Source organism: Myiozetetes cayanensis, unplaced genomic scaffold (assembly GCF_022539395.1).
Source record: "Myiozetetes cayanensis isolate MyiCay16 unplaced genomic scaffold, myiCay2020 scf14, whole genome shotgun sequence".
NCBI classification, from domain to species: domain Eukaryota; kingdom Metazoa; phylum Chordata; class Aves; order Passeriformes; family Tyrannidae; genus Myiozetetes; species Myiozetetes cayanensis.
In genome coordinates this window covers 10,392,572-10,409,504 of record NW_026087048.1, presented here as the reverse complement: position 1 = coordinate 10,409,504, position 16,933 = coordinate 10,392,572, and the positions used below count along the sequence as shown (strand labels likewise).

The window sequence follows — 16,933 nt, the reverse complement described above, 5'->3', positions numbered from 1 at the left end:
GAGCGCCCCCCAGCGGCCGCGCTGCAACACTGCCCGGGCTGACCGAGCGCGCCGCAGCCAATCAGCGCGCGGTGCCCGCAGCGCGCCGCTCCCCATTGGCCGGGCGGCGGCGGCCGCCCCGTGGGCGCGGCGGGGCGCGAGGGGAAGGCGCGCGCGCGGAGGAGCCGCCCCCCTTTGCGGAGCGCGCGGCGCGGCGCGGAGCGGCCCTGCTGTGCCCGGACACCATGGCGCGCACCCGCAGCTGACGGTGGGCCTCTCCCCTCCACCTTCTCCTCTTCTCCGGCCCCTTCCTCCCCCTGCCCGGGTCCCGGCTCAGGCACGTAGGCGGCCGGTACTGGAGACACCGGGTCCCCCCCCTTCCCAGCCCCTCAGGACAGGCGGTAGGAGTCGGGCCGGGCGGCCGCGGGACGCGCCATGAACATCATCATCGGCATCGGCGGGTGAGAGCGGGGGCCGGGCCGGGGGGCGGCTCGGGGTGCGGGGCGGGCGCGGGTCCGTTCGGCCGGCGCTCCCGGTGCCGCAGTGCCGGGCGGGGTGTGCGGTCCCCACGTGGCGCTCCCCGACGGCCGCGCTCTCGCCGCAGGGTCACGAACGGCGGCAAGACCACCCTGACGCGGCGGCTGATGCGGGCCCTGCCCAACTGCAGCGTGGTGCACCAGGACGACTTCTTCAAGGTGAGCGGGCCCTGCCGGCCGCGGGAGGGCGCGGGGTGACCCCCGCGGGCTTCCGCCCGCGCTGCTGGCGCCGTGCCCGCCCTGCGCCGCCTCTGCAGAGCCTGGCGGGGCCCGTGCGCCCGGCGGATAAGCGCTCCGGCGTGTCCGGCTGACTCTTCGGTCCCCACGGAGGGCTGCACGGTGTGCTCGTGTCGCTGGGAAGATAGAGGAGCGGGCGGCTTTATCTGAGCCTCGTACTGTTGGTTTTTATCTGCATGCAAAGGAAACCTGGTGGGGGGTGAAAAGCCTTTTTTGGGTAGCTTCAGGGTTTGGGTCTTGAATTTTGCTTTGAAATGGGTATTGAGCTTCTCGGTAGTTGTCCTGACCAAGTAGGTTTTTTTTTTTTCTTATTACTGTTTCAGCCCCAAGATGAAATAGAAGTTGAAGATGGGTTTAAACAGTATGATGGTAAGCCTCTCTTGCCGTGTTTCAAAGCATAACTCAAAAAACTGGAGTATTTTGATTCTTTATGGGCACTATTTTGTACTGACTGTATCACTAGATAATATTTAATTACTGTTTAGTGATAGTTGTCTGTTTTGTCTTAAGTGATTAGCGCACTAGATATGGAAGCCATGATGAGCACCATAAATGCTTGGATAAAAAACCCAGTCAAGTTTGAACGTTCTCATGGGATCAACAACACACTGGATGCCCAGATCTTGCCAGATAAGGAGGGAGGAGATGAAACAATCCACATTCTTATCGTTGAAGGCTTCCTGCTTTACACGTACAGGTAATCAAATATTCACCCATACATTTTGATTTTCACATTATATGGTACTGCTGAGCTTAGGTGTCACAAGTCTGAAGGCTGCTCTAGGTACAGGAAATGGGTGTAAGTTTTACCTCTCCCTTTTTTCTATTATAACCAAACACGTGACTCTTTCAGGCCGCTGATTGACGTATTCCACCATCGGTACTTTCTTTCCATTCCATATGAAGAGTGTAAAAGGAGAAGAAGGTAAATCTGTCTTGAGTTTCCTTGTTAGTCCAGTAACATCTTGCTCTGTTCAAGATTTTGTTTCTCTGAAGCTTTTAGGTAAGAAGGGATAAATGCTAATGTAGCTGTTTTATTAGAAGACTGCAGCTTCCTTCAGTGAACTAACCTAAAGCTTCCTACCAGGCTGTTGTGTTTGTGTATGTAATGCTCAGTTTCTGCACAGACCTTTCACTAGCCTTTTCCCTTGCTGGTTTTCCAATGACAGGGTTTCCAGATTTTGAACTAGGGGGGGATTTACATTTGGCTGTACTGTTGTATGTATACACTGTTCTTGAAGCAAATGGAAAGTATTAAACTTGAAATTATATTTCAAGAGGAATAAGCAAACAGCTATTTTACCCAAAGTTCTGCTAAAGCTTTCAGAGTTTACTCATCAATGTTTAGATCAGTCTGTCTTGGGAACTCTTTTTGCATCTTGAACTCTTTGGACCTGCCCATCAAATTCCAACTGACTTGGGTATCTTTGTGCTTGCAGCTCTTGCTAAATACTGACTTTCCATAAGCTCAGAAACCACACTGGAGGCAACAGGCTCAGGCCAGTGTGTAGAGAAACTGAGTGAAATGTCATTTCTCCCAACTGTCATTACGCTACTTTTGAGTAACAATGCCTTAATTTACAGTTCAAGGAATTACACTGTCCCAGACCCACCTGGACTGTTTGATGGCCACGTTTGGCCTATGTATGTAAAGCACAGGAAGATAATGGAAGAACTTGGAGTTGATGTGGGTAAGTCTCTAATGACAGAAGCACTTCATGAGATTGCTTTTCAGACCTGCTCTGTACATACTGGTCAGGGGCATGAGAGGAAGTGAGTGAAGCAGGTGGAGGGAGTGTATTTCTCGTACCAGTCAGGTGCATGCTTTTTAAATTAGGATCTGGCAAGCTTAGAGACATTCAGTTATAGCTCTCTTTGCTTTCTTTCAGTGCACTTGAATGGGACAAAATCAAAGGAGGAGCTGTTTAATGATGTGTATGGGCAGATCCAGAATAAGATCGAAGAATTGCTTAACACCCAGGTCTGTGTTCATGCTTATAACTGCAATTCAAAGGCAGCTATTTCAAAGCCTGTGTTAAAAGTGCACGAAGCTATAACTTAAAATATGTTCATTTATACTTTTGTTTAGAAATAAGCTGCTGCTGCTGATTCTTGTGAGTGAAGATGACTCCTGTTTGCTCCACGCTGTCTACCTGACTGCCACTAAAGTTCCAGCTTCTGTGAAGACTCAACTCTTAAGTTCAACTTTGTTCAACCTTCCCTTGAAAACTTGAGTTCTGTATGGTCATAATTAAAAAGCACTCCCCCCTTGTCTGTGATCCTAAATTGTGCTTCAGTCTAGTATGTTGTCTCAGATGATCTCAGTCTTTTCCCACTCTCCTGGGAATTCTTTTCAAGATGTTCTTACTGCCACAGGTTAAAACATTATAGTGTAACTGATGGGAAGGGGCACAACTGTCCTGGGAGAGTGTATGTATCCATATACACGTACACTGCTTTTATTTTCCATGCCTTGCATGAATTTCTATAATCCATAAAATTAGGCAGCAGGAACGGTTAGAAATTAGGATTAATTTTGTTCTTCAAAAATGAGAACAACAGGAGACTTTCAGGCCATTTTACTAGCATTGAATCATTCTTAAATCCAGTGCAAACGTTGATCTTGGATGCAGACAATTCAGTTGAGAGTAAGGAACATTCTACATACACAACAGCTTTAAAAGTATTGATTGTGCTAGAAATCTCTGTAGTGTTTTGTAGGTTATGGCTCCTCTGTAAATCCAGAAGTAGTTTAAGGCCTTGGTTTCCATGAAAGAGCATATGAAAGGTCAACCCCTAGTAGAGGAAAAAGTAAATTTAGGACAAATTTAGGAAGAAATAGAAATAAAAAAGTCTATTAGGTATTCCAAGAGGGAAGATACTCATTGATCAGTGTGAGGCCAGTCCATTCTCTTCAGAAGGGTTTGACCAACACCAAGAACAAGCAGTTACTTCAAGCCAAGATGCATCAACTTCCTGAAAGGAGCTGGTCCTCCCCAGTATCCCCTAGAAACAGAGAAAATTGTTTTGTATACCTGCTGTCTAAGTAGGGTTTGGGGAGAATGTTTTTCTTTATTTCTGTAAGATACCATACTGCTAAGAGATGAGTGAGAAGGGATTGCTTTGGAGCTTTGTCTTTGTTTCAGTGAGGTTTTCAGTTTGGCAATGAGTGCCATTCTCTGTAAGTCAGCTTTGTTCTGCTTGAACAAACCACTGTGACTGTCAAAGTGCCCATAATCCTCAGAATGTCCAGGTCCTAGTTCTGACTAAGGATGTGCTTGGTTTGCTTCTATTCCATGAAGGAACTAAACTAGAGCAGTTGGATTTTTTTCTGACTGATCACAGAATTGAAATACTTACTTTAACAGTGCATTCCAGTAGAGCAAAGGCATCATATCAGCTTTCATATGGTACATGGTTACTCTCTCCTTGCTCTGGTCAATGGGAAAGGTCTCCAGAGGCTGAGCATTGTAGTCAAACTCTGCTAGAATGACCTTGTTGTAGCCTGTTACAAGCGGGCAGGAGGTATATCCATCGTACTGCAATGAGAAATACCCACTTCTCATTCAGAGAAAAAGCCTAAATGCTGAGGTATTAAAAGCCACATGGTTAACATTCACATTTCAAAATAAGTTACTTTGAGGTTTCTGCATTTACAGTTTTAATACCAGTGAAGTTGGAAGGCTGCTAAGCTATGATGGCTTAATAAGCATAATACTAAGCCACTCTATCTCAAATATAGATTTGCTTGACAACACTGCTTAAATTAGAACTAACCTAGAACAATTGGGCTTTATGTCGCTAATTATTGGTTATTGTAACCAGCAGAACAGGTGACCACTAGGTCAGGATGAGAGCTGGTGTTTGCTTGAACAGGCACAAACAGGATCTTGAATCTAGTTGCAAGAATTTCCAGAAGATCACAGGATATTCAGGTCAGTGTCCCAAGGAATATTATTTCAGAAGCCATATGTAGAATGAAAGTAAAGCCTCAGAAATTTGAACATAGTTATATGCTTAACTGCTGTAGTACAGAACTTTCAATTTAACTCCTTAAAAGATCATGTTTCTACAGGGGAAGCAAGTTTGTAAGAGTTCCTGGAGTGGGGATTGTTAGTCAACAGTTTCACTGAGTCACCTGCATTGGTGGAGAACCCAGACTAAGCCACCTTTAAGCTTCTTTCAACTCAGGAGTCAGGGAATCAAACAGATAATGTTTTTAGTGGCAGCGTCAAGAGCATGAATTGTGCAGTTAAGTTACTACTCTGACGTGCAGTGTGGAGCCATTTAGTACCAACTGCTGCTGCAAAACCCTCCCTCCCTTCCTGTTCACACGGTTCAGCTGCTTGCAAGACTTCCTGCATGAGAAGGAAGAAAACACTCAAAATAATTTCTCCTTAAGACAAGAGCTATAAAAAACCCAAGAGCTGTGAGTACCTTTTTAGCTGGCAACTGGTTCTTCATTACCAGAGAAATAGTTTTATCAAGGACTCCAGACTGGGCAGCTACATAAGAAAGAAAAAAAAAGTGTACTAAGGCTTTGTTCCAGTTAACAATTGTCATTACTAAAGCAAACACTAGCAGCCAGGCATTTTGTTGGATAATTCAGCTGCAACTGAATTTACATGTAAGTTTACAGTTCCAGATTAAAAGAAAAATGGACTAATGCTTTGGCCTCACTGCTTGGAACACGCTAAAGCTTAATGAAACTTGAGTTGATATTCTCTTAGTCTGTGCCCATTCTCCTATGATTAATTATACTCGCTCAGTCTTCCCAAACACTGAGATTCTGGCACACTGAATTTCTGTTTCATTTTAAGTGCTGTGAGGGAAGTATTGTAGAGCCCTTTGCTGAAATAGCTGACTTCCCCTTTCTTAAGTTACACCAATAACATACTGTATACCCTTTCTTTTTTCCCATCCTTTTATTTGCCTTTTTTCAGTTGTGAGATCATATACCCAAAGTGGGTTTATGGTGGGATCGGTGGCTACAAGGACAGAATGTGTGATTTTTTGATAGTGACTTATCAGCTGGCTGACACACAAGCCTGAGGTGCTAAGACAAAGCAGCAAGTTTGGTTACTGAATGATGATGGAACACAATAATACGCTCATGACCTTCTGTGAACACAGAAAATAGAATCAGTTCATCTGTGAGGTATCTGGAACAACAGAACCGTGTGGGTTAGTGGCATCAGCGTGATCTGTAGTTAACTTTGGTCTTTGTGAAAGCTCAAAATTGAAGTCAAGACCTTGGGAGTAGCAAACTAAACAAAAGGCTTACTGTGACTCCACACTTGTCATTACACCCACAAACACACACACAAGCAACTTTACCTACAGCTGCAGCAGTTTTTGATGTTGGAAGGTTGGTGCAGTCTCCAATGCCAAAGACATTAGGATACTTTTTATGTTGTAGAGTTTCCTTATCTACATCCACCCAGCCAGCTGCATCTGAGACAGGACTGTTGATGAGTACAGCAGGTGGCCCCATTGGGGGTGTGACATGAAGCATTCCATACTAAACAGAAAGAAAAGGGGCTCAGTGCTTAGTTCATCAGAGCAACCTCTATCTGTGCTGATACAAGGCAACAAGCACAGTGTGGAGGGAGTTTCTTGGGTTTGTGTTTGGTTTGGTTTTTTAAACCCAAGTGTAAAGAATGAAAATTTGCTCTCAGATTTCAAGAACATCAGTTAATTAACAAGAACCTTATCAAGGAACTCCATCTGGACTGGCATAACAGCAATTTGCCTTCCTCCATCCACACCTGAAACATTCCCATGGCATACAGGACTCCAGGTATAGTTTATGAAATTTTTTTTTCTCTCCACCTTAGTTTCAAATTTTTAAATATTCCGCTAAAGTTGGTACTCTCAGAAAGGAACAGCAGTACACAACAAAGCAGACAATATGTTACTATGGTGTGGAAGTTATGTTACAGTTCACAAGGAAAAGAAAGAGAACCAAAGGACAGGTCTGAAAGCTCCTGACCTGATGAACTTCAGTCTCTCCAGGTTTGTCCAAGTTTTCAAACACGGCCTCTTGTCTGTCTGCTCGAACTTCCACAAGGTTACGCTTATAGTTCACAGCAATATTCCTCTCCTTTACTACTTCCAGCAATGCATCAGCATACTTCTTAACAGCAAAAATTGCACCAAGTGAAGTGTTGAACATGATGTTTGCTTTGGAACGTTTTCCTGTCTGCAGAAAGAGATCAAATTAGCCTTTTCTATTAAGAAGCTGTGACAGGCTAGCAGAGACAAAAGAACTGTGCTGCACTAGTAATGAGCTGAGAGAACTATTCATACAGTTCAATTATTAATGAAGTATTAACATTAGAAGTCTCAGACACAGCTATTTCACACCGTGTTAGAAGGCAGACCCTTCAGTGAGGTACTGAAGACACTCCACAAAAACTGCTTGTGAGAAGGGGTGGCTGCACTGAGGAAGTGCTGTGTGCAGGTTAAGCATTTTTAGCAGCTTAGCATTATACAGCTTTCTGAAACCTTCACTTCTGTGCCTTATTCAGCTACTCACCCAGTAGACAACTCATGAAACTTAAACACATATGAAGCCTGACACTTCCACCTGAAGTTATCTTTTGCTTCCACTAAGCTTGCTTTGACAGCCTGGCTGAGACTCCTCCTGACTGTGTGCTCCAAGGAGCAAGCATAGCCACTTCTCAAACTAATAGAAAGACAAATGGCAACAGGTATTAAGTACCTAAAGCAACAACAATTACTTAATTCCAGCCAGTGTTACATTAGTGCATGACCTTAAGTTATAAATCAGGCTGAGAACAGTTCTATCTGCAGCTCCCCAGAAGCAGGGAAAGCAGTTCTTTCCTTATGGATTCTGAATTCTACAAGTCTCTCTGGTATTAAACATATGCTAAATATTTATGTACAATCCATTTACCTGCCTTCATTATACATTAATAATAGAAAAAGAAACTCACTCACTTTAAAAATCCTGAGTCACAGTCCTCTCATGTGGTTTATATTTGTTTTAAAGATAATATGAAACCCTTAGAACAAGCCTTCCTTCCAACAGCAGAGACAAGCACTAGCAGAGAGGGTAAAATACTTACTTTCCTCCAGTATGCATCTGATAAATACATGATCTTCTGAGGAGCCCCTGCACACTTCACTGGAGTATTTGGGAAAGTGAAGATTGCATTTCCTTCCTTAAAGTCTTGTATAGCTTTCCATGTTTTCTCTACTGTATGAACTGAATAATTGGAACCTATTTTAGGGTGATCGAAACCCTCAGGCAAGCCTTTGATCTAGGAAAAAGAAATGCAGGTTTAAAGTACAGGTGGCAACAATTTTGTCATCATTGACAAGTATTAAATACAGACCGAGAAAGAGCTATATAAGAAGTTTCTAGCAAAAAGAAAGCCCATAGTTACTGCTAGTTGGTATTTTTAAAAATAAGCAATCAAACTGGTATTTCTGTCAGAATTTAGCAGATATTTAGTAGATAAAACATTTAGTAGATATATGAAAATACTTTAGTCTGCAACATCTGAGCATAACTTTTCAGTGCAGAGCCAGACCCAAGTTTTTGCACTGCAGTGTGTTTGGGACGTCCAATGTGCATCAGGAATGTGCTGTTGGTGAAGAGAAACCATCCCTCTTTTTGAAGTGGCCACTTTTGTTTTAAAGCCACATAAATCTGTTACTGTGAGCTTTCACTACACAGTAATAGTGATTAACTGTATTTCATGGCTTCCACTAGTGAGCATTGAATTTACTTTTATCAGATTGTACTGAAGTGATATGTATGAAGACTGAGGGTCACTGAGCACAATGTAACTCCTCATTCCACTACCCTCATCACCAGAATTTATCTGTGTGACTGCAGTTAACTGAGGCTGGCTCTTGCTTTTCATATATCTTGGGGAGGTTTTCAAAGAGGTACTCAAATGCATTTTCATGTTCAGGTCAGGATAAAAACACAAGAGTCAAAGCACTCAGTCATCTTGCTTTTGTGTTTTCCTCCTCCTACACATCATTGTGGTCATTCTTGGGCCAACATCTCCCTCCGAGTGCCACTGTATGAAGTGCACAGGAAACTTAATACAGGGAAGGACCCCAGGGCCTGTTTAAACACAAGTGTGTAACTCAGCTGGTTCCTTTTGAAGTGCATCCTTTAAGAAACGTGAGGGTAGGACAAATTCATTCTGCAGGAGAAATTTTACTGACTGCTGTGTGTTCCTCATTCTGTTACACTAGAGATGCTTTGGACTAGAGTCAACATGCCTTACTATCTCATTATTACAGGCTGCCTTTAAGTTCTAGATTTAACTTGCTGCCCCATCTGCTGATATTGCCATAGAGATGCAACAAAGTTGTCTTAAAATACCTTCCCAAGGGTAATTTGGGTTATTACAGAGATCTGTGGAAGGAGTAGTCATTAGTTTGTCTTCTGGCTCTTTAATTCATATAGTGTTCAGTATCTTGCAGTAAGAAAAGTACTGAAAAGCCATTTAATTTAATGAATGTATGTGATGCTCTTAAAACTAGTAAAAACTGTAAAACAAATACCTTTTCATAATGCAGACTAATTCCAAGGGCAATTATCAGATACTTGTAAGATACCTGTGTGTAAGGGGAAAAAAAGAAGCATTTAGACAAAGAAACCAAAGCATTATCTGACAGCAGGAGAGTCATAAGGGAAGGAGATCTAGGGAGCATTAGTAATATAAATTTAGCTCTAAGCATTCTAGTTAAAATGCAAACTGCATTACACACACAGCCTTTGCTATACACAAACCCAGGTATCTGGAGCAAAACATCTGAACATCTTTTTTGTTCAGTTCACTATAAACAAGGCAAAACTTATGATAATGATATTTTAAGTGGATGCCATTCTAACCAAGTTACGTACCAAAATTTTTATTAGACAAAAATTTTAGGATCAAATACTTCTCATAAGACTAGGTGGAATTTCCCGGTCTCCTTAATGACAGAGGTCTCAACAGGCAGTTCCAAGCGGGTCAAAAAAACTTTTTATGTTTTTACCTTGATATCATTCTCCAGCCAGACACAGTTCTTATCTGGATCCAATGCTGTAACTCGAGATTTGATCCACTCCACACCCTTGGGCATTACACTTCCCGTTGGACGTGCAGAAGCTGCCAGCTGCTTTGCACCACCGCCAACCAGGGTCCAGAGCGGCTGATAGTAATGAGTCTGAGATAAACGTCCAAAGGGACATTTAGGAACTGTTTAAAAAGACTTCAAGATGAAAGCACATCACTCCACATGGGAAGAAACATGCCCTTAACATTGTGTTATTCTTAACAAAAGAAGTTGTATAAATAATCAGGAGTTTTGCATGACAAAGCTGGAGGGGTGCAGACATCTCACGGAGTAACAGATTTCATGCAAAGCCTTTTAAAAGATGGTTAGTTGGCTTCCTCTCCACATTTAGAAACGTGGGACTGGAGAGAGATGAGAATCAAACCAATCTGGTCACATATGTTAAAAAAAAAAGCTTATTCTTTACAATGCTTTACAGCTGATGGAGACTCACCTTACTTGGCTCAACAACAGCCACATTTCCTGCTCCCACTTTCCTCTTCATCCGAGCACTCATGGCAATTCCTCCAGCGCCCCCACCCAACACCAGCACTTCATAGTAATCCTTGGCAGCACACCTGGCTGCTGTATGTAAGCCAAAAGAGCTCATCTTCTGCATCCCTGATTTCAGCAGCCATACACCAGGATGGAGACAGGAACAGGAGGACACTACCCCTATTGCTGACATCTTTCACCGAGCAGGAAGCTATGAGACAAGAAAAGGCATCAGTAACAATTACAGAAGGTAGAATTTATTTATATGCCTGGATGAGTCTTCAGGGCAATAATTATAATACCAAACCTTTTGTTGCAGTTAAACCACTAATTTGCAAATGGGCTGTAATCAGTCTGGGAAAAAAAAAAGAAAAAACAGTCCACCATGGCCTCTGCCATGAAATTGAAATTTCATACAAGCAAAGGAACAGTTTCTGGTTATTGTAGCAAGCATAGCACAGGCAGTGCATGTGCTGTAACCCCAGATGTAATATTACCATCCTGAAAAGATGAGGGCTGCAAAAAGAAACAAGAATTGAGAGGTGTTGTAGATCACTGAAATACCGAACAAGGAAGTTGTGTGACCATAGCGTGTGCCATCCCACTGGCTGAAACGTGTCGGCCAAACACATCTTTACATTTGTATTTTGAAGTTAGGATGTACCAGCACTTGCCCTTCCTTGCTGCCTCTCAGGGTGCAAGCCCTTAGGGTGAGCATGCCGGGTCCTGTGGTGCTTTGAGCAAAGGCAGAGTGAGGCCTAAGCTTGACAGGAGAACAAAGTTCAGTGAAACAAGAGTTGATATCTTCCTAGATCTGAGGTCTTTGAGTACATCCAAAATACTTAGTTCTCTATCCATGCTCACCTCTTTGCTTTCACATCAGCAAAGTAGATGGAAACAAAGGTCAGAAACCTGTACTTGCCTTGCTAAAGCTGTCACCTGGCAAGTGAGAGCCAGGACCCCAAAGTGTGATATATCCCAGCAATTTTAGCACTGCATATGCAACTGCATTACCTGGAAGACAGCCAAGATTAACCCATAAGTCTCCCTCCCTCTGCTAGAGGGAACAAGAGCTTTTCCTGTTCTAAATCCATTGTTTGCACGTGTTTGCACTGAGTATCAGATTTAGCTTTTCAGTGATACAACAGGTATAAATTCATTTTAATTTAGTTCCTTATTGCTACAGTGCCAGTAAGGAATGAGTAAGCATTATATCATGAAAAGCAACTTAATGACAAGACTTTCCTGTGTTCTGTACTTGCTCCCCTCTGCTTAACTCATTGAGTCATCAGGTTTTTTCACTTAAAAAGAGCATAACTCATTTATGGTACCTACAGACCAGAGTTTGAAAACTAGATCAGAAACCTCAAGTATTTTCAGGAAAATCTTCCAAGGTCAACTTCAAAAATTCTCCACTACATTAGATGTAGTTGAGCAATTAATTCTGCACCTTCATGTGCTATCTTAACATTTCTCATCTCTGTGTACCCTGAGTTCTTCATAATGTTCCATTATTAATCCTTAGAGTTACAACTAATTTGGGACTGGGAGGGAAAAATCTTCAAAGGTGTCCACTGTAAAAAAAAATGTAATCATTTTGTTTTACAGAAGGTTTCCAAGATGCAGACATTTTCTTCCCCTCCCCTCCCCATTCAGAACAAGACACTCAACTCCAGGATAAGTTAGTTTCACTTTAGGAGGCAGTGCAGGCAGCTGTTTAAAAATGTGGACAGGTTCCACATGCAAGAGGAAGAAGTTGTTGTTCTAGGCCTAGAAATAAAATCTGATGAGGATGCCTCCTGTTCTTTCCAAATCAGAGAGATAAAGTGAAGAGACAGTTTCGAGACTTTGGTTTGAGACAGTTTTAAGAGCGACATCCTGTTTGCGGAAGCTCACGAGCACGCAATCTTTCTCGGATCTATTAAGCACACAGAACATGCCCAGGGGCCTGCTGGGTGACAACACACACTGAACCAAGAGAACAAGACTCCATTTTCATAATGCTAACTAAGGAATAATCATCCTCTCTGACCACACAGATTTTTATGTAAGTATGCTTCTAAGATATTCCTTAACTAACAGCAGCATAATTGATGCGAATGCTGCATTATGTTGCTTCTCAGTGGTTTCAGAGTATACAGAAACAAACAATCATTTGTAGACAGCTGTTTTAAAAAGAGCAGCAAACCCCTTCCTATTAAACTCCCAAGGCAGGCAGCAGCCAGACGATCGATTCAGTCAACAACAACATCAGCTCTCTCCTCTGGACTCAGGAGACAGAAGAACAGCAGAATTACAGAATAAAAATTAAGGTAAAGGAGAAAATTCACAACTAACCTACTGAACTGAGCTGAAATGTTACACTTTTACAAGACTGATTATACATCATCCTTTAAACTATGCACAACAAAACACGGCAGTCGATATTGGCCTTATATAGCATGAAATCACATTCCTAACGAAGATCCATACACAAGTCTGAGAGCATTGCCTAGAAAGGCACAGCCTGCAGTACATTTCACCTTATCGAGGGCTCTGCTTAGCCTGTTTTATAAACAGTTCTGCTGTTTAAAACTCGTTCTGTCACCAGGAGAGCTAAGTCTGTTCTACAGATGCTTGCAGGACACTGTAGTTTTTGGCAGATTGTGTAGCACTGCTGTAACAGAGCTCACGTAGCACCACATAAAAATCAGGCCAATGTGACTCACAATAAGTCCACAAAGTGTAATTTCTACCAGGAGAATCAGCATTTCAAAGTTGCTTTTTTTTTTCTCCCCTCCTTTTTTAAAAACAAACTTGTTTTTTAAACAGACTTACTTTGAAGATAGTCAGTGGCTGTCACATCTCCACTCATAAATCTCTTTTCCCTTTTACTCTAAGGCTACTTGTTCGCATTCTTTTAGAATAAACCTCTTTAACACTGAAGCAAATGCACTTTAAAAAAAAAATTAGTTACGACTGACCAGGAGAGCTCAGTACCTCAGTATCTCAGCTAGTGCCCAGAACAAACACTTAACTTCAGCATGGCAGTTCATGCAGAGACACTCAGGACAACTACACTTTCTTCCTCTCCAGAATACCTCCCATGTGCTCAGCTCCCAAGCCTGACCACTTAATCGAGCCACTCCATGAACAATCTCTTGCAGGGAGCTGGAACAAACGACGTTAGAAAAGTCTCCCTAAAAAGATCATTGCAACCATTCTTTAAACAGTTGGCCCCAGATTAGCAGTTCAAACATTCCAGCAGTGCAGGTGTGCGAGCACAGACGGCAATCCCTCACCCCGCTGCGGAGCCTCCGAGCCCCACAGCCCAGGCTGGCGGCACCCGCTGCCCCTCGCCCTCCCGAGACCAGAGGGGCGCGGTCCTGCAAGGCTGCCCCGAGCAGGGGCACAGCCCCGGGGCTGGGGCACGACCCCGGAGCTCGGGGACAACCCCGCGGCCCTCCCGCCGGGGCGACCCCGCCACCTCCGCCCCCTCACCCCGCGGCCGGGCCCCTCTGCCCGGGGCGAACCGGGCACCTCTGCCCGGGCACCTCCGCTCCCTCCCGGCCGGACTGACGCCCTCGGCCCCGCTCCCAGCCCCTCACTCACCGGCTCGCAGCGCCGAGCAGAGGCGGGGCAGGACCCGATAAGCAGCGGGCCCGGCAAGCGGGGCGGGGCTCGGGGCAGCAGCGCTGCTCGGCCGCGGGCAAAGGCCGCGCTCCGGCGGGAGGGCCGGACCGTGTCCCGTCCCGTCTCGTCCCGTCCGTGTGTTCGCAGCCCCACGGGGCCCCCTCCCCGAGCTGCTGAGCCGGGCTGTCCCCTCCGGCCAGGTACCGACCGCACCTACAGCTCCAAAGCCCGCGCTTCTCTGTAAGTTTTGAAACTCCAGACCTCAACCTGGACTCCTGCCGATTCCCGGGCTAAACCCAGCTGCTGGCGCCAGCCTAGAAGGCTCACCTAGACCCACGTGGCACAGGTCGCTCACGTCGGGCTGAGCTCAACCAAAATCGCAGCCACTACAGTAGCTGTGATGGAGTGACCACCAATACTTCCATATCCAGACTTTATCAGGTTACCTACGAGCAGCAACCCTGAACTTTAATCAAGCAGTCCCTTTTTATAGACAGGAAAATACCAAATTAAACTTTAATAAAATAGCATCGAAACACATACTAGATCAAGAATTAATAATAAATGAGCTCTGGTGACAGTGCATTCCCAGTGACAGGCAAAGGCTCACTTTTCAAAGCTGCTGAATACCCATATTTCATGGGTTTTACTGGACAAAAAATGTATTGAAAGAAGATCCAATCAGTATCTTTAAAAATATTGCATGGAGATTAGACATTTTTGTTCATACAAGTGAGTTTTCTAAAGAGAAAAAAAAACCCATGGTTTATAGTCACATCTTCTAAAACACCCAAACTGCCCACTTTTATATTTTTTTCAGTTTCTCGACTTCCCACCTGCCTTGATATAGCCAGAGTACAGCCTTTTTTCTGTATTTTTTGTTTGTTCTAAGAGGTCAATCTTCATCTCAGTCCATGAGAGAAGAAAAATGGTTGTATTTTTTTAAAAACATGTATGTTTAGGATTGTCCTTAAATATTGAAATATTTTCTTTATGCTCCCATGCATATTTCCCCACTGACTTCTTACACAGATGGCTGGCAATTTTAATTAAAAAAAAATTTACTTAAATGAATACCATAACTTAGAAACAGAACTCACAAACCAAACATGAAGAGAGTACTCACCTGTTGCACTCCTGCAGCTGTGGGGAGTGCTCCCTAAACCGTTCCCAAAACAGCAAAGTCCAGGCAGGACGAGGGCTGGGCACACACACTGGCTCCCCAGGGTGGCTGTGGGAGCAGTGGATAACACTCCCTGTTCTCCAGGCAAGCAGGCTGTCCTGGAATGCCCCATGTTCTATTTCCTTTCATAAACCCCATGACTTGACATCATGGAGATAAACGGATAGATAGGAGCAAAACCAAGAAAGAAATACTGATATATCAGGCCTGACCAACATCGGTGCTTTGAAGCCACACAACACTTCACGAGCAACTTGGACTGTGGACCCGAGTTAGACGCAGCCTCCCAGGTGTGTTGTTGTCAAGTTACTGCCTGAGAGAAAACAGTTACAATTCTCCAATTTTCCACACCAGCACTGCTGTGACTCTATTTAATAAGAGTTGTTCTTCCCATCAGTTTTAGTTTGATCACCTATGCAGAGAAGATCTGAGAAAACGAAATATGTCACATCATAAGAGTTCTTGGCTGCACTGGTATCACAAAGGATGGGTTGAAGACATACAGTGGTGGTGGGGGGTGCGACTGTCCAGTTTTGGTACCTGTTTTTCAACAAACTGAGTGAGAAGATTGAATTAAGTATAAATGTACTTCAAATTACTGGAAAGTGGTGATATTTGGGCCAAACCCAACTCTTGACTTCACCTTAAGCTTTGATTTGAAACTAAATGAAGAAATAAATAAACCAAACCATCTTTGCTACCTTTATATACTGCCTCACTGAGAAACTTAGTGTGTACTGTTTTGCCTGGCATGAATAGCCAGGCAAATATTAATATTTACTCTGCTATAATTTGTATTCTTACAGTTTTACATCACTAACTCCAAGTCCTGCACAGTTTATAGCAGGAATTTAGTTATATTCACCTAATGAATCCAACAAAGATCAAATAAGCAATCAGATTTAATGAGGTTTAAAAATACCTGACCCCTGCAAGGTGAGACATTAAAGCACAAAGCTCAGAATTAAAATAAAGAATGGCCAGCAGTGTTGCAAAGCAAGCAATTGTGGCAGAAAGTGTCTACTGAAGCATAATTCAGAATAAATCAGCTAGAGAATTCTCTCAGCTGCTGGAATTCCAAAAGAACAGCTACAGAAACAGCCTTTATGTTATTATTTATGCTATTATCATTTAGGTCACAGCACACAGAGTAAAACCACCTAAAATATTCTGTAGCCATTTTCAAAAGGAAACAAGTATTCATCTTACGAATATCCCTATTAGTGACAAAGCCAGATTTCACTGGATTAAAAATTGTCTCACTCAAAGCTGTTCAGTTATAGGTAGGGACACCCAAATGAAGCATCTGGGTTAACAACAGCAAAGATTTTAAAAGCATGGGAAACCAAGATTCCCCAGTGAGCCATGGTAACTCCTGAACTTGTAGAACATTACAAAATAAAAATTCAAATAGTTACTGCACAGTTAAGTGTCTTACTTCTGCTGCTATGACTTGATAGTTTAAAAACAAGTGAGTACATTGGTACATAGCACAAAAAAACCCAAACCTGTTTTAATGCTGTCATTTTAACTGTTTCTAAAAAAATGCAGCTAACTACACCCTCTCATGTGGCTAGGATAAAAAGTCAGTAAGAAATGTCTAATACTACTGGATTTATCTACTTGGTAAGTAATTTTTTATAAAAAGCAAGCAAGACTAAATGTATACAGCAACAGAATTGCTCATTGTAGCTGTGCATGTTAATGCAGGAACACAAGTTCAGATGCCAGTATTGTTAAACTCATCCACTGCAGCATTTACTTTTATGCATTAAGACGCAAGAGTATTTGGGAGAACAACATT

The 16,933-nt window shown here is 43.3% G+C and overlaps 2 protein-coding genes across 5 annotated transcripts; one reads left to right on the top strand and one right to left on the bottom strand.

Annotated features, from left to right (window-relative positions):
* The first annotated feature begins 151 nt into the window (after positions 1–151).
* On the top strand, positions 152–3,038 carry LOC126637059 (nicotinamide riboside kinase 2-like). The gene is made up of 8 exons (XM_050309978.1): positions 152–440; positions 584–674; positions 1,076–1,121; positions 1,263–1,449; positions 1,606–1,677; positions 2,337–2,443; positions 2,642–2,733; positions 2,842–3,038. The coding sequence occupies exons 1-8, from the start codon at positions 415–417 to the stop codon at positions 2,845–2,847; spliced, it is 627 nt and encodes a 208-aa protein (XP_050165935.1). The 5' UTR covers positions 152–414; the 3' UTR covers positions 2,848–3,038.
* Positions 3,039–3,316: 278 nt separating this feature from the next.
* SQOR (sulfide quinone oxidoreductase) lies at positions 3,317–14,040 on the bottom strand. Of its 4 annotated transcripts, none has more exons than XM_050309967.1 (10): positions 13,926–14,040; positions 10,294–10,545; positions 9,780–9,950; positions 9,303–9,356; positions 7,844–8,038; positions 6,745–6,954; positions 6,090–6,273; positions 5,190–5,257; positions 4,113–4,291; positions 3,317–3,758 (listed from the first exon to the last, which is right to left on the bottom strand). In XM_050309967.1, exons 2-10 carry the CDS (start codon positions 10,525–10,527, stop codon positions 3,701–3,703), a joined length of 1,353 nt encoding a protein of 450 aa, XP_050165924.1. In that variant the 5' UTR covers positions 10,528–10,545; positions 13,926–14,040; the 3' UTR covers positions 3,317–3,700. The 4 variants fall into 4 exon arrangements, with proteins under 4 accessions (XP_050165924.1, XP_050165927.1, XP_050165925.1 ...); XM_050309970.1 differs by lacking the exon at positions 13,926–14,040 and adding an exon at positions 13,815–13,829; XM_050309968.1 differs by lacking the exon at positions 13,926–14,040 and adding an exon at positions 13,314–13,467.
* Between the last annotated feature and the right edge of the window lie 2,893 nt (positions 14,041–16,933).

Excerpts from the sequence above, each read along its gene's own strand:
- LOC126637059 (XM_050309978.1), top strand. The coding sequence starts at position 415 with ATGAACATCATCATCGGCATCGGCGG. Across the intron at positions 1,122-1,262 it reads TGGGTTTAAACAGTATGATG|TGATTAGCGCACTAGATATG; the intron begins GTAAGCCTCTCT and ends TTTTGTCTTAAG. Across the intron at positions 1,450-1,605 it reads TTCCTGCTTTACACGTACAG|GCCGCTGATTGACGTATTCC; the intron begins GTAATCAAATAT and ends TGACTCTTTCAG.
- SQOR (XM_050309967.1), bottom strand. The coding sequence starts at position 10,527 with ATGTCAGCAATAGGGGTAGTGTCCTCCTGTTCCTGTCTCCATCCTGGT. Across the intron at positions 9,951-10,293 it reads CTGTTGTTGAGCCAAGTAAG|ACTCATTACTATCAGCCGCT; the intron begins GTGAGTCTCCAT and ends CGTTTATCTCAG. Across the intron at positions 5,258-6,089 it reads AAAAACTGCTGCAGCTGTAG|CTGCCCAGTCTGGAGTCCTT; the intron begins GTAAAGTTGCTT and ends TTTCTTATGTAG.